Source organism: Lithobates pipiens, unplaced genomic scaffold, assembly GCF_037356315.1.
Source record: "Lithobates pipiens isolate NorthernLeopardFrog02 unplaced genomic scaffold, aLitPip1_a1.2 Scaffold_25, whole genome shotgun sequence".
In the NCBI taxonomy this organism is placed as follows: Eukaryota; Metazoa; Chordata; class Amphibia; order Anura; family Ranidae; genus Lithobates; species Lithobates pipiens.
Window position 1 is genome coordinate 95,089,506 of NW_027507787.1, and position 21,586 is coordinate 95,111,091.

The 21,586-nt window shown below is 42.1% G+C and overlaps 1 protein-coding gene across 3 annotated transcripts in view; it reads left to right on the forward strand.

The window, feature by feature from the left end:
• Positions 1–21,586, forward strand: part of LOC143930421 (uncharacterized) — a 277,574-nt gene that overhangs the window by 50,264 nt on the left and 205,724 nt on the right. The window contains exon 1 of one of the 3 annotated variants that reach the window (XM_077454727.1): positions 17,304–17,358. The exons of 1 other annotated variant lie outside the window; for it this stretch is intronic. In XM_077454727.1, the coding sequence (XP_077310853.1) occupies positions 17,328–17,358 (31 nt within the window). In that variant the 5' untranslated portion in view covers positions 17,304–17,327. Of the gene's footprint in view, positions 1–17,303; positions 17,359–21,586 lie in introns of those variants that run through there. One more of the 3 variants, XM_077454729.1, reaches the window with a different exon arrangement.

A 21,586-nucleotide genomic window follows, 5' to 3' on the forward strand; every position in this document is an offset into this window, starting at 1 on the left:
GAAGAAAACCTGTTAGAGTCTGCAAAAGACTTGAGACTCAGGCAGAGGTTCACCTTCCAGCAGGACAATGACCCTAAACATCCAGCCAGAGCTACAATGGAATGGTTTACATCAAAGCATATTCATGTGTTAGAATGGCCCAATCAAAGTTCAGACCCAAAGCCAATTGAGAATCTGTGGCAAGACTTGAACATTGCTGTTCACAGACTCTCTCCATCGAATCTGACAGAGCTTGAGCTATTTTGCAAAGAAGAATAAGAAAAAATGTCACTCTCTAGATGTGCAAAGCTAGTAGAGACACCCCCAAAAAGTATTTCCGCTGTAATTGCAGCAAAAGGTGGTTCTACAAAGTATTGAGTGAGGGGGGGCTGAATACAAATGCACACCACACTTTTCACATATTTGTAAAACATTTTGAAAACCATTTATCATTTTTCTTCCACTTCCCAATTATGTGCCACTTTGTGTTGGTCTATGACATAAAATCCCAATAAAATCCATTTACGTTTTTGGTTGTAACATGACAAAATCTGGAAAATTTCAAGGTGTATGAATACTTTTTCAAGGCACTGCATCTTCCTTAACCACTTCAATACAGGGCACTTTCACCCCCTTCCTTCCCAGCCCAATTTTCAGCTTTCAGCGCTCTAGCGCTTTCAGTGACAATTGCGCGGTCATGCTACACTGTACCCAAATGAAATTGTTATCATTTTGTTCGCACAAATAGAGCTTTATTTTGGTGTTATTTATTCACGACTCCGTTTTTTTTTTTTTGCGATATAAGCGCAAAAAAAGCGGAAATTTGGGAAAAAAACAATATTTTCTTTTTTCTATTTGAAAAGAAATCCAATAAAATCAAATTTTGTCATAAATTTAAGCCAAAATGTATTCTGCTACATGTTTTTGGTAAAAAAAATTCCGTTAAGTGTATAATAATTGGTTTGTGTGATCACGGACATATGTACGCAAATGATCATGTACATATGTGTGCAGGTGATCACGTACATATGTGTGCAGATAATCATTGGGACATGTGATTTTAGTGGGACATATGTGGGGGACATGTTTTTATTATTAGGGACATGTGTTTTTATTATTTGGGGACATGTATGTTTTAGGGACATGTGTGTTTTGGGGACATATGTGGGGACTGTGTTTTCACTGTGTGGTGTGTTGTGTGTTTACACTACACTGATGATCAGTGAGTAAAAAGCTGTGAAAAGCAGCCCATACTCACTGATCATCAGCCGGCTGCAGCGTTCTGCTCTCCTCTTCTCAGCGGTGACTTCCGTGTGAGGAGAGGAGAGCCGATTGCCTAGCAACCGGCTGTTTGTTTACATCACATGACGGCCGTAATTGGACACGGCCGTCATGTGATCAGGAGGGCCAATCACAGAGCCCTCCTGCCGATCTGAGATGTGCCGTGTCCGGGTGACATGAGCACATCGGGATCGCGCCGCTGCGCGGGCGCGCGCGCGCGCGATCCCGCTGCTCCTGAATGACGTTCCTGAACGTCCTATCAGGAGCAGGCGGCTCCCACCCGGCCGTATATATACATTGGCCGGGTGGGAAGTGGTTAAAGTGGCATGAAAGTAAAAAGCCTTCAGTGTGCATTATCCCCTTCAGCCCCACCTATTACTCACTTGAGCCTGATTCCGTTTAGCCTATAATGTTTCATCTTTAATATTTCATATGAAATTCCTGGTTGAAGGGGAAATTCTGGATACCTGTTCTCCTACCCACAATTTTTTTATGATCAGATTAGGGCTCAATTCACCATGTGTACCCAGTTTATCTTGGCTTGTGTAATGACAGTTATAAACATGTAGCGCTACCCCCGCAGGAGCTGCTTAAGTATATTTGGTTCAGTACTCTGCCTCTCAACCCCAATAACAGTCTTAGCCCCCTCTGGCACACCTAGCAATGGTGTAAGTGCAAGGACCAATGAGAAACACAGGTTATGATAAAACACAGAAATTGTTTTTACTGCAATACTTCTGTGGCAAAGTAACAAACAGTAACAGTATATATATATATATATATATATACACGCATACAAGTAATCAACTGGAGAGCAATAACTGAAATTAAGAGCAATATAGCTCAATACTATTGTAAGAGAAAGTGCCGCGCTAAATAAAATAATATAATGATAAATGTGCAAAAAAAGACCTCTACACAAAATTTACAAATTTGTATACAAATATCGGGCAACCCCTATATCAGTTGAATATATATATATATATATATATATATCATCTGATAAACTACAAAAATATATATATAATAAAAATAATATTTTTTTTCTATATAATAGACAATAAAAAAATGATAAAAAAGAAGAATAAAAATTATTAATCAACTTGCACTGAATTGAAAAACTATAATAGACCCGTACATGGCCAAATTATGTTTAAGACAAACGTTGCGACTTTAATCAATATTCAATAGACATCCAGACCAATATGAGACAGAGACATACCTCTGGGTCAATACGCAGTACTTGGGCGTAATTAACCCCGAAACACAGCCAGGATATACAATGCATTCAAAACAAATATACATTGGACTATCAATTTGTGTTTTAATCAGGCATTTATAAAAGCGTTTATGTCCTACTCTACATTTAAACCATTCGAAGAGTAGGACTGAAGCTCATATATCCAATACGTCTCTAAACGAGACACGCCTTTTGTCATGGCACCCCCCCTCCATGGAGGCACATATTTATCTATGGCCACAAACTGAGTACCCTGTGGATTGCTACCGTGGCATTCTTTGTAATGTCTAGGGACAGTATGTTTGGTGTCCCTTGCTTTAATTAAAGCAATATGTTCACACACTCTGATAGAAAATGTCCTAGTGGTTCGTCCCACATACTGCTTCCCACAGGGACAAGTAATTAAATAAGCAACATAGCGGGTGCCACAAGTACAAAATGTTTTAATGTTGTAGTTTTTATTTGTAACAGTTGATCTAAATACATGCATACATACTACTCACTTTTTGCACGGGAAAAAAACAGTAAGGTTGTAAAAAAAGGAGGGCCTTGTGTGCGGATTGATGATATTAGGTGCAATGCTACTACGCAGAGCAGGAGCCCCCATAAAGAGGACCTTTGCTCTATCCGGCAGCCTAGAACCCAATACTGAATCGTTTCTGAGGATATCCCAATGCTTATTTATTATGGCTCTGATCTGCGCATGCTGCATCGAGAAAGAAGTCAACATGGCCCATTTATAGCTCTCATTAGGTTCATTTGGGGGCTTAATAGCTAGAAGTGAATCCCTACTAGTTGATAGGGCCTTCTGTAACTCCAATTCTAGGACCGCATTATCATATCCTTTATCTCTAAATCATTGTTTTAGGACTTCTGCTTGTGTCATAAAATTGTCAGTCTGGGTGCAGTTCCTACGGAGCCTAAGAAATTGGCTGCGAGGAACTGAACCCAGCCATGACTTGTGATGGCAACTATCCACCGGGATGAAGCCATTGCGGTCCGTGGGCTTAAAATGCGTCCTGAATTCAAACTTGTTGTTAACAAGTTGGATTTCCAAATCGAGAAAAATGATTTTACTCATGCTCATTTCGTAAGTTAATACTATACCTCTGTCGTTGGTATTCAAGAGTTCAAAAAATTCCTTTAAAGATTCAGTGGACCCACTCCACAGGAGGAGGATGTCGTCTATGTAACGTGCCCAGAACACCAAGGATGGGTTCCGCTGGGCATAGACGACATCCTCCTCCCATAAAAAGATTTGCCAGACTAGGGGCAAACTTAGCCCCCATGGCTACCCCACGTTGTTGTAAATAGAAAAGTCCCCTGAACCAGAAATAGCTGTGTTCTGTAGCGAACTGTAAAAGTTCCATAAGGTAGTCACATTGAAAGGCAGCTAAAGAACGTTCCTGGTCAAGAAAATGACGTACTGCCTCCACCCCCTTGTCATGGGGTATGCACGTGTATAATGAGGCCATGTCGGCAGTAGTGATAATATAGTGGTCATAAAGTTTTATATCCTCCAGTTTTCTTATGGTAGCTCCTGTGTCCATAAGGTAAGATGGTGTTCTTTTCACTATAGGTTGTAAGTAAAAATCAATATAACGACCCACACGTGAGGTTATGGAATTGATTCCACTCACTATCGGTCTACCAGGGGGGTTAACCGGATCCTTGTGGATTTTGGGTAGATAATAGATTATCGGTATCCGGGGGGCAACAGGAACTAAAAAAGATTTCTCCTTATTGGTAAGAATCCCCGATTCATGGCCTTTATTGATAAGTGTTTTACGTTGTTTTTTGTATGCATTAGTGGGGTTATTTGGGAGGGTTTTGTATGTACCCGGTTCACTTAAAATTCTATGCATCATTAAAATATTTGAACCGGAGTCTAAATCCTGTTCTCCCTGTTGGGGGTGTACATCCCACCGGAAACTCCGGGGAACCATATGTTCAGCAATATATTGTTGCAAAAACACCAGGTCCCATTGAAGATGGAGTTCCTTGGTCGAGATTTTTTATAGTCTCATAAATAACCCTCCTATTTCCGTATTTGAACCTGTCGCAATGAATACTCCCTCAGTGTTCACCTTATGTGATGCACGGTATTCAAATATATAAATTTTTGCAAAGGATATGGACACAAAAGATTGCAGCAATGTGTCAGGAATCCGCCCGTTCCGTGCGATCAGCTCTCCGTGCGCGCACGTGCGCTCGTACCGTGGGTCGTCGTGGGCACGAGCGTCTTCCGATGCACGCGGGTGCACGTCGTTCGTATGTGCGCGCGGTACATGCACGCACGGGCGAGCGTTAGCACGATTGGCGCCAGTGGCCCTTTTTAAAGGCACAGCTGCAGGGGTTCTGTGCTGTCTCGTCTGCAGCTTGTACCCGAGTTACCTGCTATTCTGTTTGAACCTTATCTGATACCTGACCCGGCTCTGTCTGACCTCGCTGATCTCTCCTGCTCCGACCCCGGCTTGTTTGACCCTTCTTGGACTGATTCTTGTTGCCGAACCTCTGCTTGTACCTGATTCCTCTGCTGGCTCCTGCTTGTTCCTGTGTCTGCTACTTTCTCATCCTGAGATCCAGCCATCCTGATCCCACAGTCCGTGGTCTTCTCCCAGCTGCCTTCTTGCTACAGAGAGCTCCGCTCCAAGAGGATCCTCATCTACCTGGCATCTGCTGCTGCACCTGGCTGGACTCTCCTACCCCGCTGCGCTCCGGTCTCCCTGTTCCCATTCCAGTGAGACCAGAACCAGAGCCGTAAGAGAGGTCCCCTTCCACTAAGTCAGACTTTCCATCTGAAGATCCTAACACAATGTATATCCACAACCAAAAAAGATATTCAAAATTACAAAAAACACTGCGCTATATCTAGCAAACCAGCCGCTGACACACTAAAAGTGGAAATCTTAGTAAGATCAATTGTAAGAGAAAGTGCTAATAAAGGGATAATTTAGGGATTTGGTGCTGAATGATCTTGATAAACTGTCAGACAGGAGCACCGGTTACCATTCCCTAAGGAAGGATTTAAGTCCTTATGTGATCGCAAGGATGTGATTATACGCCCTGCCGATAAGGGGGGCGGGATTGTAATTTTAGACGCTGTACAGTATGAGACAGAGATGCATAGAATTTTAAGTGAACCGGGTACATACAAAACCCTCCCAAATAACCCCACTAATGCATACAAAAAAACAACGTAAAACACTTATCAATAAAGGCCATGAATCAGGGATTCTTACCAATAAGGAGAAATCTTTTTTAGTTCCTGTTACCCCCCGGATACCGATAATCTATTATCTACCCAAAATCCACAAGGATCTGGATAACCCCCCTGGTAGACCCATAGTGAGTGGAATCAATTCCATAACCTCACGTGTGGGTCGTTATATTGATTTTTACTTACAACCTATAGTGAAAAGAACACCATCTTACCTTATGGACACAGGAGCTACCATAAGAAAAGGATATAAAACTTTATGACCACTATATTATCGCTACTGCCGACGTGGCCTCATTATACACGTAAATACCCCATGACAAGGGGGCGGAGGCAGTACGTCATTTTCTTGACCAGGAACGTTCTTTAGCTGCCTTCCAAAGTGACTACCTTATGGAACTTTTACAGTTCACTACGGAACACAGCTATTTCTGGTTCAATGGACTTTTCTATTTACAACAATGTGGGGTAGCCATGGGGGCTAAGTTTGCCCCTAGTCTGGCAAATCTTTTTATGGCCAAGTGGGAGAAGGATGTCGTCTATGCTCAGCGGAACCCATCCTTGGTGTTCTGGGCATGTTACATAGACGACATCCTCCTCCTATGGAGTGGGTGCCCTGAATCTTTAAAATAATTTTTTGAACTCTTGAATACCAACGACAGAGGTATAGTATTAACTTACGAAATGAGCATGAGTAAAATCCTTTTTCTCGATTTGGAAATCCAACTTGTTAACAACAAGTTTGAATTCAGGACGCATTTTAAGCCCACGGACTGTAATGGCTTCATCCCGGTGTATAGTTGCCATCACAAGTCATGGCTGGGTTCGGTTCCTCGCAGCCAATTTCTTAGGCTCCGTAGGAACTGCGCCCAGACTGACAATTTTATGACACAAGCAGAAGTCCTAAAACAATGATTTAGAGATAAAGGATATGATAATGCAGTCCTAGAATTGGAATTACAGAAGGCCCTATCAACTAGTAGGGATTCACTTCTAGCTATTAAGCCCCCAAATGAACCTAATGAGAGCTATAAACGGGCCATGTTGACTTCTTTCTCAATGCAGCATGGGCAGATCAGAGCCATAATAAATAAGCATTGGGAAATCCTCAGAAACGATTCAGTATTGGGTTCTAGGCTGCCGGATAGAGCAAAGGTCCTCTTTAAGGGGGCTCCTGCTCTGCGTAGTAGCATTGCACCTAATATCATCAATCCACCCACAAGGCCCTCCTTTTTTCACAACCTTACTGTTTTTTTCCCGTGCAAAAAGTGAGTAGTATGTATGCATAATACAGTGGGTAGACATAAAACTACACAATTTAGATCAACTGTTACAAATAAAAACTACAACATTAAAACATTTTGTACTTGTGGCACCCGCTATGTGGTTTATTTAATTACTTGTCCCTGTGGGAAGCAGTATGTGGGATGAACCACTAGGACATTTTCTATCAGAGTGGGCGAACATATTGCTTTAATTAAAGCAAGGGACACCAAACATACTGTCCCTAGACATTACAAAGAATGCCACGGTAGCAATCCACAGGGTACTCAGTTTGTGGCCATAGATAAGTATGTGCCTCCATGGAGGGGGGGTGCCATGACAAAAGGCGTGTCTCGTTTAGAGACATATTGGATATATGAGCTTCGGTCTCACTCTCCGTACGGTTTAAACGTAGAGTGGGACATAAACGCTTTTATAAATGAAGCCTGATTAAAACACGAATTGATAGTCCAATGTATATTTGTTTTTAATGCATTGTATATCCTGGCTGTGTTTCGGGGGTTAATTACGCCCAAGTACTGCGTATTGACCCAGAGGTATGTCTCTGTCTGATATTGGTCCGGATGTCTATTGAATATTGATTAAAGTCGCAACGTTTGTCTTAAACATAATTTGGCCATGTATGGGTCTATTATAGTTTTTCAATTCAGTGCAAGTTGATTAATCATTTTTCTTTTTCTTTTTTATCATTTTTTATTGTCTATTATATATATATATATATATATAAAAAAAATCTTTTATTATATATATATTTTTGTGGTTTATCAGATGATACACTAATGCTCAACTACATTGTGTAAAAAAAAATTCTGTGGGATGTGTACAAAAAAAGGACCTGAATTTCTCTGTCCCCATAGCAATCTGCCATATGTATATATGGTGGGTGGCATAATTAATTCTGATTGGGTACTAGTTAGAATTACAATAGTAATATGGCTTTAAATGTTGGAGGTATTCAAACTTACTCTGCCTCTGTTCCGCTGTCTGTGTGGCTTCCGCTGTACAGGCTGTCTGTTTGCGGTCCAAGGGGATGTCAAAATGATGGCGGCGTCACTTCCGGTGAGCGCGTTTGCGTTCCAGCTGGGGGGCGACCCGGAAGTGACGTTGTTGAGTGACTGTGGTCACTTCCGGGTCTCGGGAACACAGCGGAGGCTGTGATCTGCCGGTCTCGGCGTATTGCCGAGTACATTGATATTGGTCATATGCGCTTAGTCGCTCATAGGGTCTGCCACCCCACATATGTTATGAGCGCCAAATAACAGTAAAAACCACGAGTGTAAGGTCGGCCCAAAGCGAGGCTTGGAGCGCACGCTTGGCGGCCATTTTCTGACCGGAAACTGGAAGTTAACCGGAGTGAGACACAATTGAGAAATTCCGGCCCATTGGACACTTAAGCACATATAAGTGAGTACCACAGCAGTGGGGGGGACACCCCAGACAACGTCCGAGGAGACAAAACGCGTCGGCAGAACCTCACTGCTGTGACTATTTTGAAAAAGCGCTATGTCAACTACAGAAATGTAAGTGTGATACTGTTTTAATAAACTTTCAAATTTTACGGAATTACGCTATGTTGGTTCCATTCTTCTTTCCCGTATGATCGCTTTGGTGGCGTATGATCTGTTTCTTTAATTGGAGGATTTTTTGCATCGAGTTTGGCTTTGGAGGAGTTTCTATACCAACTAGTTCCCTACCTCACGGTTCCTCTGAAACCAACCAAATTGATTTATATCAAAGCTGTTTTGATCCTTCAGGCATATGTCCGTTTGGGTCAAAGGCATCTGGTAAGCCTTGAATTTGTTTTAGGTGGTGGCATTCACACAAGGGTGTATTGTGTACTTTTTGGGATTCTGCAAAAGACTTTCAGCATTTACCTTTCACGTGAAAATGGGGGACTGCTGTTCATCCTTTGTATAGACATTGCACTAATTCTTATCAGAAGGACTCTGTCAAATATATTTTTTTGTATTGTCTTTTCACGTGTAACGTATATATATATATATATATATATATATATATATATATATATATATTCAACTGATATAGGGGTTACCCGATATTTGTATACAAGTTTGTAAATTTTGTGTAGAGGTCTTTGTTTGCACATTTTTCATTATATTATTTTATTTAGCGCGGCACCTTCTCTTACAATTGATCTTACTAAGATTTCCACTTTTAGTGTGTCAGCGGCTGGTTTGCTAGAGATAGCGCAGTGTTTTTTGTCATTTTGAATAGCTCAATACTATATTCGGGCTGCTTTCAGGGGATTCCAAATCTGAGAATAACCCCAAAAGCAGCAAACACTTCAATGACAATAAATCACAATAACCAGATTGGTTACCTTTACCCAGATCAGCTCTATGAGTCCAGGCAGGAGGAGAGCAGAGAAATTACCCTCTTTATGTCAGGCCTCCCCTGATACCACAGGCGCAACTTCAAACACTGTAGTCAAATCACTATTTATTGACTCAACTTCTCGGATAAACTGTCCTGCACACCCAGTGCATATACAGAGCCCTGAGTATGTGTGTGGACCCATATGGCACTAGTAGCTTCAGTCCTTTTGAAGAAAGATGAGGCTTTGCATCTTCAGCTAGCCAGTCTTGTTGATGTACTTAAACTCCTGAAAAGCAGGGCCAAACAGCACAAATGGCCTGGATTATCAAGTAAAGAATGCAGGACAATGGTGTCTGTATACAGTGTCTCTGTGAATGAATGGCCTTATCCTTTAGCCCTGTGGCACTACAAGTGTCAGCAAGATGACTAATGGCAATGATGTCTGTATACAGGGTCCATTCATCTCTGTGCGCAGTGTCCTTGTTTCTTGCAAATGGGCGAAAGCCCTCTCACCCAATCCTGCAGTCAAGGCCCAAATGAACATCCTGCAACAGGCAGGCTCTTCTAGAGACACAACTGGTCAACTCACACTGGAACGCTTCACTCCATCGGTGCAGGTGCATCTGGATATGAACATAGGATTCCCCTCTCTCAGGCTGGATGCCCCAACTGGCTGTGGATGCCTGAAATCACGCGGTGGACTGACGTGGGAGGCAGCACCTCTACCCTAGGTCTAATCTCTTCCTCTCCCTCCTGTAGTCTGAGAAATCTCCTCAGCAAGATGGAGTCTCTACTTCATTTGCCCCATAACAGACTGGATATTGTAGTTCTGTCTCCATAGAGAGCTATGTGGTCATTTTAGATGGGGACTACATATCCCAGAATCCTTTACCGCTGCTGCTCGTTAAAGTCCTTTGGATTTGATCCTGTAATTGGCTCTCCTCCTCCCAATAGGGACACAGGGAAGGATGCAGAGTGAGCAGCCATGTGTGTCTGTGTAAGGCCGCGTACACACGCGGGGACTGTTCGCCCAACTTTGTCCGCTGAACAGTGTTTCGGCAAACAGTCCGCTCGTGTGTGGGCTTTCAGCGGACAGTTTCAGCGAACAGTCCGCTGAACAAGGTTTTTCAGAAATTCCGAAAAACTGTCCGCTGAAACAAAGTTTCAGCGAACAGTCCCCTCGTGTGTAGGCTTGTTCGTCAAACTAAGTTCCGCGCATGCTCAGAAAGGATTTACACGCCGAAAGTTATAATGCAGTGTATAGGACGTCGTATTTTTCGTCCCGTCGTACGTGCCGTTCACGTCATCGCGCACGGTTTCAGCAAACTGTTCGTTCGTCGTGTGTGGCCATGTCCGTCCATGCTAATTTTGAGCGGACTGTTTGCCGAAACTGTTTGACGGACAAAGTTGGGCGAACAGTCCCCGCGTGTGTACGCGGCCTGAGAAGTAAAAAGGGAGGGGGCAAATATCCCCTCCGAAACTGACAGGCACTTTCTCCATCACAGAAGAATTCTGGCCAGCTTGGCCATGCACCCGGATATGCAGGGCACCCGCTACAAATAATTGTGTCTTAAAGTGGTTATAAACCCTTTTAAAAAAAAACTGCAAGACAAAGGCATAAGAGCTAGTTTGCATAGCGTATTAGCTCATTATGAATTACTTACCTGAGATCGAAGCCCCCGCAGCAGTCCTTGTTCACAGCTCTGGCGACCGACATCTCTCCAGGGAGTTACTTCTGGGTACTGCAGCTCCGGCGCTGTGATTGGCTGGAGCCACGATGATGTCACTCCTGCGCATGTGCTTGGGAGCCATTGGTAACAGCACAGTACAAATTGGGCGGCACAGTGGTGTAGTGGTTAGCAGTAAAAAGGGTCGCTGGTTCAAATCCCAACCACAACACTACCTGTCTGGAGTTTGCATGTTCTCCCTGTGCCTGCGTGGGTTTCCTCCAGGAACTCTGGTTTCCTCCCACACTCCAAAGACATGCAGGTAGGTTAATTTGCTTCTGACCAAAATTGGCCCTAGTATATGCATGGGGACCTTAGATTGTGGGCTCCTTGAGGGTAGGGACCAATGTGAGTGTGCAATGAAAAGGGATAGGGGTAGACACTCACTCAGGTTGAACTGGATGGACTGGTGTCTTTATTCAACCTTACTACTAACTATGAAATGCAGGTAGCTACAGGTAAGTATTATTTTAAGCTTGTCTGTAGTATAAAGTGGTTGTAAAGGGTTTACAACCAAGGAGATAATACAAGTAATGTAAATAGTGATAGTTGGAAGGAAAGAAGAAAGATGTAAGGGATATGCCTAGGCTGACTGCCTGGCTGATGATCTCATATTTATAGTCCATGTAGCTGTGGTGGAATGCTCTGAAATCACTGATGTCAGCTTGAGGGGTGGTATCACTCCCTCCATCGTGTGAAAGTAAACATGATGCAATTGATGAAAAGACAAAAGTTAAATGACTGCACATTGATAAGGCTTCATGTACACGGGACGTTGTTTAACCTCTCCTGAACGATTTAACTTTTAACATTTAAAAACGTTCCGTTTAGCCATGCTTAAATGCCATGTTTAGTCGCATTTGTGTCTAGAAGCGTTCTTGAAAATGTTTTTTTCTTTTTTCGTTAAAGTGAAAAACATCTGTAAACGAAACACTGCTAAGTGCGAGTTACTGCATTTAGCAGCATTTACAAGCTGTTACAGGCATTTGGCATTTCAAATACCTCTGAACATCCGTCCTGAACGCATTTTTTTTGCTTTACAAAAAAGGAAGATACATGCTAATGAAGGAAAGAGAAGATATAGTGTATCCAACAACCTTATTATCTACATACATATGCCATCTGTCAGTGCAGCCTCTTACCTCCCAAATTGACCTACACTCAGGTAAGGTCTATGCCCTTGTACACACGATCGGACATTCCGACGGAAAATGTCCGATCGGACCGTGTTATCGCATAATCCGAACGTGTGTGGGCTCCATCGGACTGTTTCCGTCGGAATATCCGACAGACAAAGTTTTAGAGCTGGGCTATAAAATTTTCCGACAACATGGTCCGATGGAGCTTTGTCCTATCATTTGTAGAGATTTCTGATCGGACAAAGTGCCAGGCATGCTCAGATCAAATTCCTAGACAAAAGCTATTGGCTACTAGCCTGAACGAAATAACGTCACCACGTTCTGAACAATCAGATTTTCCGATAACTTTGTCCGACCGTGTGTATGCAACACATTCCGACTGATTTTGTTGTCGGAATGTCCGACCGTGTGTACAAGGGCTATCACACTTTCCCAGACACTGGGTAATGATTGTGCAGTATACTTCAAAACCACCTTTGGCAGATCATCCATGCATCCTGAGGCTCAGGATTCAGCAAATATAGCAAGTCAGAAAGAACAAAAATCTCGAATGCAGTAGTAAAGAAACACCCAGTATTTTTTTTTTAAACCACAAGACAAATGACTACTCACAAAGCAGGTGCACTAAACTCCAGTGCACAAAATAAATGGCAATTTGGAAAAATCAAGTTCCCCATAAGCTTACATGAAAAAAACATGTACAATGGCTGCTACCAGACTTCCGGGTATGATGACATCATAAGCTCTGCCTCCTGATGCATCTCGAACTCAAAGTGGACATTTAGCTTCCGATGACACAACAAAGAAAGATGGTGTGGGACCAGACCATATTTACAGCTTCTGAAAGTCTCACGGCGCAAAGAAGTACAAAGATACACAATCAGCAATGCAACGTTACACCGCCTTTTACATTGGCTCCATTGACCGTGCACCGGGCACCCCTCCAACACAGCAACATTATACTGTATATTGATGAACTTTTCACTGATCATTTTATTTTTTTGCATTTATTAGAGTGATTTACATTGTTGCGTTGCACTTTTCGGTATTATATACTCTTGTGGGCGTGGGAACACACGACAGCTGCTGGCAGGAAAACATACCTATTCGTTTTTTCATATATATTATATTTCTCACATTTTCTTGTTATTTTTATTTTTGCCAAGCGCATGGTATTTTGGTTTTAGTTGTAACCTTATTATCTGTACACAAGTATGTTGGGCGAACATTTCAAGCCAAGCAAAAGTTTGGCCCGAACATCACCTGTTCTCCCCTTCAGGGAACACCCAAAATTGCAGGGCGCTCAGTGGGATGCCGAGTGCCCCACAATGCACTGTGCGCTGCACAGTGCATTCTAGGGCCCTAATTGGATGAAGCCTTGCACCTGACCACTGGCTTTGCCAATTAGGGCACAGAGCACTGTCAGAGCCCCAACTGGCCAAAGTGATGATGACTTTAGGTTTAGGAACCTTTTGCAGTGTTGTTGGAGTGGAGATAGAGCAGGGCTCAGTCTGCTACTAGTGAATTAGGCCCCTTTCACACATTCAGATCGTTCGTCTATTTTTCATCATGCGTTGACGGATGAAAAGCGGACATCAATGCATTCCTATGGAAAAACGGATGAAAATGGATGATCAATTTGCATCTGTTTTCATCCTCTGCTGTTAACATCCGTTTTTTCTGAACGGATGAAAACACTATTTTTCATCCGTCAAAAAATCTGATAAAAAACAGATGAAAACAGGCAAATAGTGTCATCAGCTTTTCATCCATTTTTGCATTGGTACTGGATGTAAAAAAAACTGATGAAAAACCGATGAGGACGAATGAAAAACAGGTGAAAAACACATGAATACTTCATACGTTTTGATGTGACTGAACTGATTAAATGAACAGTCCGCATGTGTAAAAGGGGCCTTAGTTACATAGTTACATAGTAAGGTTGGATAAAGACACCAGTCCATCCATTCCTTAGTGTGTTCTGATATTGCGACTCTGAATGATAGTAGTGTGTCAATATAGTGTAGTGTGACTAATGTGTCAGTATAGTGTAGTGTCAGTGTAGTGCAGTGTTTAACATAGCATTACATAACATTTAGTGCTGTATACAGTGCTGCTATATATCCTTTTTTGGGGGGGGGGGGTCTTTCTTTTTTGGCCCCTGCCTGCCCCCTTTTTTTAAATTGTCAGTCGCAGTTTTTCTGACTGCAATGCTGGTGTTCCCCCTTTTAATTTTTTTTTTTATAGATTATACATTTCTGTCAGCATCAGTCCTGAATTCAAAGCACACAAAACGCTACTTTTCATTCAATAAAGTTCATCCAATCACACATTTCCTAGTTTCTAGTAAATTTGGGTAATAAGCCCCCCCCCCATCATGCCTGGTAATGGTAAGGCTGCAGATGGGCACTAATCAGTCTGCATTGATTGGCAATGGTGAGGCTGCAGATGGGCACTGATCAGGCTTCATTAATGGGCAATGGTGAGGCTGCAGATGGGCACTGATCAGGCTGCATTAATGGGCAATGGTGGGGCTGTAGATGGGCACTGATCAGGCTGCATTGATGGGCACTTATCAGGCTGCATTGATGGACACAAGGTGAAGGGTTCAAACACAGCATGAAGCATGGTTTTGACACTGAGTAATTGAGTGTGATAAGAAGACCACACAGTTAGTTAGTCACTGTGGACTTTAACCACTTCCCACCCGGCCAATGTACATATACGGCCGGGTGGGAGCCGCCTCCTTCTGACTGGACGTTCAGGAACGTCCCTCAGAAGGAGGGGGATCGTGCACGCGTGTGCCCGCGCAGCCCAGATGCGCTGGTGTCACCCAGACACAGCGCATCTCGGATCGGCAGGAGGGCTCTGTGATTGGCCCTCCTGATCACATGACGGCCATGTCTTTTTTTTTTTTTTTCAAAACAAATTTTATTGAAAATATAATAGTGCAAAATTACAAATATTCTTTTCCATCTTACAAACATTCAAAAATCATGGAACAGTCAGTACATATCGGCGACCAAACCAGTGTATCAAGGATTAGGTAATGACAAAACGTCGCAAGTGTAAACGGAACAGTGCGCACATGGTGTCTCGTTGCTCCATCAGGCGGAGAAGAGAATAAAACCTGAACTTTAAAGTGCCTGTTTATGAAGCTCAAAGTTGTTAAGTATTCTCCTGATCTGGCTCTTGGAACTGCTGTTGAAAAGGGAGTCCCAATGACGGCCATGTCTAATCACAGCCATCATGTGATGCAAACAAACAGCTGGTTGCTAGGCAATCGGCTCTCCTCTCCTCACATGGAAGTCGTCGCTGAGGAGAGGAGAGCAGATCGCTGCAGCCGGCTGGTGATCAGTGAGTATGAGCTGTTTTTACAGCTTTTTACTCACTGATCACTAGTCTAGTGTAATACACACATGTCCCCACACATGTCCCCAAAACACACATGTCCCCAAATAATAAAAAGACATGTCCCCAAATAATAAAAAGACATGTCCCCCACATATGTCCCACTAAAATCACATGTCCCAATGATTATCTGCACACATATGTATGTGATCACCTGCACACATATGCACATGATCATTTGTGTACATATGTCCGTGATCACACAAACCAATTATTATACATTTAACGGAATTTTTTTTACCAAAAACATGTAGCAGAATACATTTTGGTTTAAATTTATGACAAAATTTGATTTCATTGGATTTATTTTAAAATCGAAAAAATTAAATATTGTTTTTTTCCAAATTTCCGCTTTTTTTGTGCTTATATCACAAAAAATAAAAAACGGAGTCGTGAATAAATACCAACAAAAAAAAGCTCTATTTGTGTGAACAAAATTATAAAAATTTCATTTGGGTACAGTGTAGCATGACCGCGCAATTGTCATTGAAAGCTGAAAATTGGGCTGGGAAGGAAGGGGGCGAAAGTACCCTGTATTGTAGTGGTTAAAAACAGTGTTGCTAATGTTAGTAACACTAAGGACATTGTTTCACATTTCACGTTAAAACTGGGAGCTACTATCTATGGTCATATTGACACAACACAGATTTTGTATTCATTTGTTTGATTTATGCATGCATTTGTCAAAATTGTATTCTCAATAACATGTTAGAACACTGCTGGAAATGTAGTATATTGTGCAGTGTGGCACAAATAGATTTATATTGTTAATTTATTCTCATATATATGAGAGTGTGGTAGATGTGAGGGATTCACAAACTCGGATTTTAGATTGCATTTACATAGCAGTGCACAGGATCACCAACAATTTTTAAGATGAACTTGTATTTTAAAGAATTTGTGAACCCACTAAGGGGAACCTTTATGTTCACTTTTCTATAGTGCAGTGTTAAAAACAAAAGCTGAAAATAGTTGCAGAGGTTGGATAGATATCCACCATCCGAAACAAATAATTGCTGCTGAACTTTATGAGTTAATAAACATATGCAATGTACTTATTTGAAGAGACTTTTGACACTTGATTATATTATTGTGTATGCACTGTTACTTCCCGCACTTATTTTTTATAATTGACATGGTGGTTTAATTTATTGGGTGTTTATATTTTATTGTTGAGTTTTTTTTTGCCACTGCAAACACTTACCTTTATTGGATCCACCATAGACCACTTTTCAGAGGGGTAGCCAGGGCAGCCACACAAAATGGGCACTTTTGATTTTTTAAGTTCGGGACCCATAGACTTTATTAGGGTTTATGGTTCGGGTCCGAACTTTTGCGATTTTCGAGTGTTCTGGCGCAAATTGAACCGGGGTATGTTCGGCCCAACTGTAAATAGGAATAGAGACCAACAAGTGGAGTAAGAAGTAGTTAGCCATATATAGAATGAGGAAGTTACTAACTTAGTTTTGTTGCATTTGTAATGAAATTTGTTTCATATATTCATTTTTGACCGCATTCAAATTTTTCCAATGGATTCTAAGTATTCAAATTGAAAACATTTAATTGATCTTAATTAATTGTGAAGAATAGCTAGGAAGTGGAAAGCCTGGCCACATTTTAACCATATTTAGATTTCATCATGTCCACTGAAATTTTTTTTTACAGTGTGGCATCAGTACACCAAACAAGAATGTGCAATATAGAGAAACATGAACGTCATAAACATAAATCTGTCTAAAGGTAAAGAGAACGTTTTTAAATGTGCTTCTTGTAGTGCAGACATTATCATTATATGACAGGGGATTTGCATAAAGTGTCCTTCCTTTATTGTTTGCAGCACAAATTATCTTGCATTCCAAGCTATTGATAATAAAGATAATAAAGAAATATGGTGTGTTTATTATATTTGAGACCAAGGGCTGTTTATATACCGTATGATTTTTTTTTTTATTATTCTTTTTATTAGCCTTGGAAATGTCAGGAGTACAAAACAGAGCCATTTGGGCACACCCAGAGAGCCCTGCAGCCATACACCCCTGAAGGGGGGGGTGGGAGCGGAGGGACGGCATGACAGGTGCAGGGACAGCCCTGTCGCCGATTTAGCTAGCAGCCCCAGGGCCGCTTTAAGAAGAGGGGTCAGGCGGAGCTGAGGGGCAGAGCTACGGCATGGCACGCAATAGCGGCATACCATGCTTTCACTCGGAGAGCGGAGGAGGAAGCGATTCCCACCCACCCTCCCTGGTTATATGGAGTGTGTTAGGTTGGGGGTTATAGGGGTGGGCTGCAGGCGGCGCTTGGGGATTTTTGAGTAGGAAAGGGGAGGTTTCAGGTAGAAAAGACTGTTGTACCCATCCATGGGATGGGGGTGGTTAATGTACTTTCAGGTTAAGAGTTGTTAACCTGGAAGAGTTAAAAAGGGGTAGGTCACTGCGATGGTTTGGGTATAGCCTCCGAGACAGGGGATTCCATCTGGAGGTCAAGAGGTCAAAAAGTGGGAAGTCATTCGCAGTGACCAGTGTGTTGTTATGCTGGTACCCATGACCCGTTTAAAGGCTGGGAATGTTTACAATTGAAAGTTATTTATGGTATTTTATTAAAATATATATTTTTGTTAATAAATTAAGGCCAGTTGGCCATTTACTCCATACCTTGTCCGTGGTTTGTAAAGGTGGGGATCAGGTTTTGGAGGTGGGTGCCTGTCATGGGTGGAAGGTTATGGATATGCATTTAGGGGGGCTTAAGTCCTTACAAATGTCATGTCTCAAGACTCCATACAATAAAAAAAACTAATATAACCAAATAAACCATTGCAGCTTACATAAGCATCAATCCAGAGCATGCTCAGTTCCACCAAAGAAAAGCAATAGGGAGAAAGAAAGGTAACAGTATACCTCAGAGCCTCATTAACTACATAGGAAATTACTTTTTGTATAATTATCAAATTGTGAGTCACACAAAAGTACATAACAACAGACTTTGTCCTCCACAGCCCAAAGCCATTAATTAGGGCACTCTTTAATCACAAAGTAAACCTTGCATAAAATGCATTTGTGGCATCTGTATTAATCTAGAGATCCCACACCCTATGAGACTTCATAGGCCTACCATGGGATAGATATGTTGCCTTATAAAAAAGGCTATTAGAGTGGGGGATACATTTGGTTTCCACTTTTGCAAAATGTAATACCTAGCATAAAATAAAAGAAGGGTGCTCTGCTCTGATATTAAATATCTTATAACTCCAATAAATATTAAAATGGAAATAAAATTTATGAAAATAAAATTTATGGATGTGTTTTCAAAAAATCTGTGCAAAGTGCAATGTGCAAATCTAGTGAATTCCAATAAAGTGCATAAAAAAAAAAAAAAAAAAACGCACAATATATAAAATTAATCAAATACAAAATGATGATCTTTAGATTATACCACGTGCTAAATGTATACCTCGTGGTGCACAATAAATGAATAATAAAAAAGTCGATACTATTAAAAATATATATATGAAAAGACACTTATCACAAATGAGTTCAAACTATGCAAATACGGTGATGCAAATACTAGTCCTCTAATTGGTGTCCATAATCAACAGTGCTAAAACATATAGAAAACAGTCCAAAAATGCAAGGTGCCTGGTGCAAATAATCCTTGGGGGGTAAAAACCCGGTACAATTTTGTGCAATTTTCGTGCAATAGGCAGAATTCGCACTCACCAACTCCCCTGCCCCTACAGGGTAGAAGCGCCTCCACAGTATTAGCCACTGTGTAGCTATTTGTTGGTCCTGGTGTCCCGCTCTCTGTCGGTCCCAGTAGTCTGTTTGCTGCCTCAGGGATGTGTTATTCTCATTGAGTATAAGGGAAAAAAAACACCCATAGCATGATATTGTAACAAACAATCAGTATTTATTTGTTTAGAATAAGAAAAAACTACTCACAAAGACCCAATTTCAGGCCCGGTTCACACCGCTGCGGGGGGAGATCCGGATGTGATTCGCACAGCAAATCACATCCGATCTCCGTAGCGATGCGAGTTCAGCCATACAGATAGTATGGCTGAATTCGCAGCGCTCCCGCAGCAAACTCGCACGGGACCCTTTTTTGGGTCCGCAACAGAATCGGATCGCATGGGGGTTCACACCATGCGATCCGATTCCTGTGCGAGTCGGCAGATCGCACAGCGATATGCCGACGGATCTGGGGGTGTCATTAACATAACATTGACACTCCCAGCCGTCCACATAGGGCAGTGTGAACTGCCGGCGGGAGGTGTGCGATGCGGGTAAACGCCGCGGATTCGCGGCGTTCCCGCATCGCTATAGTGTGAACCCGGCCTAAAACCGCAATGTATGCAAGTACTGCCTCTTGAAGGGAGAGTCTGTGTGTGCCCTAGGCCATGCCCTACGCATTTCATCATACGACGTCCTCTGGAGCCAGGCAGAGAGCAGGACACCAGGACCAACAAACAGCTACACAGTGGCTAATACTGTGGAGGCGCTTCTACCCCTGCAGGGGCAGGGGAGTTGGTGAGTGCGAATTCTGCCTATTGCATGAAAATTGCACAAAATCGCACCAAGTTTTTTACCCCCCAAGGATTATTTGCACCAGGCACCTTGCACTTTTGGACTGTTTTCTATATGTTTTAGCACTGTTGATTATGGACACTGATTAGAGGACTAGTATTTGCATCACTGTATTTGCATAGTTTGAACTCAATTGTGATAAGTGTCTTTTCATATACAGTATATATTTTTAATAGTATCGACTTTTTTATTATTCATTTATTGTGCACCACAAGGTATACATTTAGCACGTGGTATAATCTAAAGATCATCATTTTGTATTTGATTCATTTTATATATTGTGCGTTTTTTGGGGGGGGGGTTTATGCACTTTATTGGAATTCACTAGATTTGCACATTGCACTTTGCACAGATTTTTTGAAAGCACATCCATTCATTTTATTTTCATTAATTTTATATCCATTTCAATATTTCTTGGAGTTATAAGATATTTAATATCAGAGCAGAGCGCCCTTACTACCTATATTTATTACATTGGCATACTGTTCCAACTTTTGGTTGTGAACCTTGGGTAGTGGCAGCCCTCCTGTATCTATCGTTCCTTTTTGTGGCCTATCCATAGCGCAAACCCACTTTTTTGTTATAAAATAAAATAAGACATAGGAAGGTCCTAAGTGCTTTAGTGGCTCCAAACTGTTACTTCAATTTGTCAAAAGACTTTAGAGCACCATTTTTGCAAAGGTTTTCAAGATATTTCGCACCCTTGGATGCCCAAAGAAAAGGATCCGGTATTGAAAGAAATCAGGAAGAGTAGTAGGATTTAGCCATAAGGGGTATGGGGGGGAGGACCTACATTTGAGAGCACTGGTCGGTCAGCCTAGGATTAACTTGGGTGCATGCCCAATTACTGCCCATATAGAGGGTGTAATAGAAAAAGGAACATTAGCATAGCTATAAAGCATATTCCTTAGCGCCTCATAGAAACTCAAATTGGCCACTTCCAAGACCACTAAGGCATTAGAGTCCTCTGATATCAAACAATTGTGTGCATGAGTAAGGAGAATAGCCAAATAATAGACAAGTACATTAGGGCAAGCCACGCTCCCTTGGGTCCAGGAACTTTGAAACACTGATAAGTGAAATATGGGGGGATGAGCATCCCATAAAAATGCAGAAACAAATGTATTACATTTTTTAACCACTAGGGATCCGCGTTATAGCCGAATGACGGCTACAGCACGGACCTGCTTTGCCGGGACTACGTCAGCGAGTCTATGAGACTCGCCTGATCACGGATCGGAGCAAGGGGTCGATCCCGACCCCTGACAGCTGATCATGTGACACAAAAGAGCCAGTAATCAGCGCGAGGAGAAAAAAAAAGCCGATCACCGGCGGCCGTGATCAGGACATCAGTCCCGATCACGGCCAGCTTATCAGTGCCCACCTGCCCC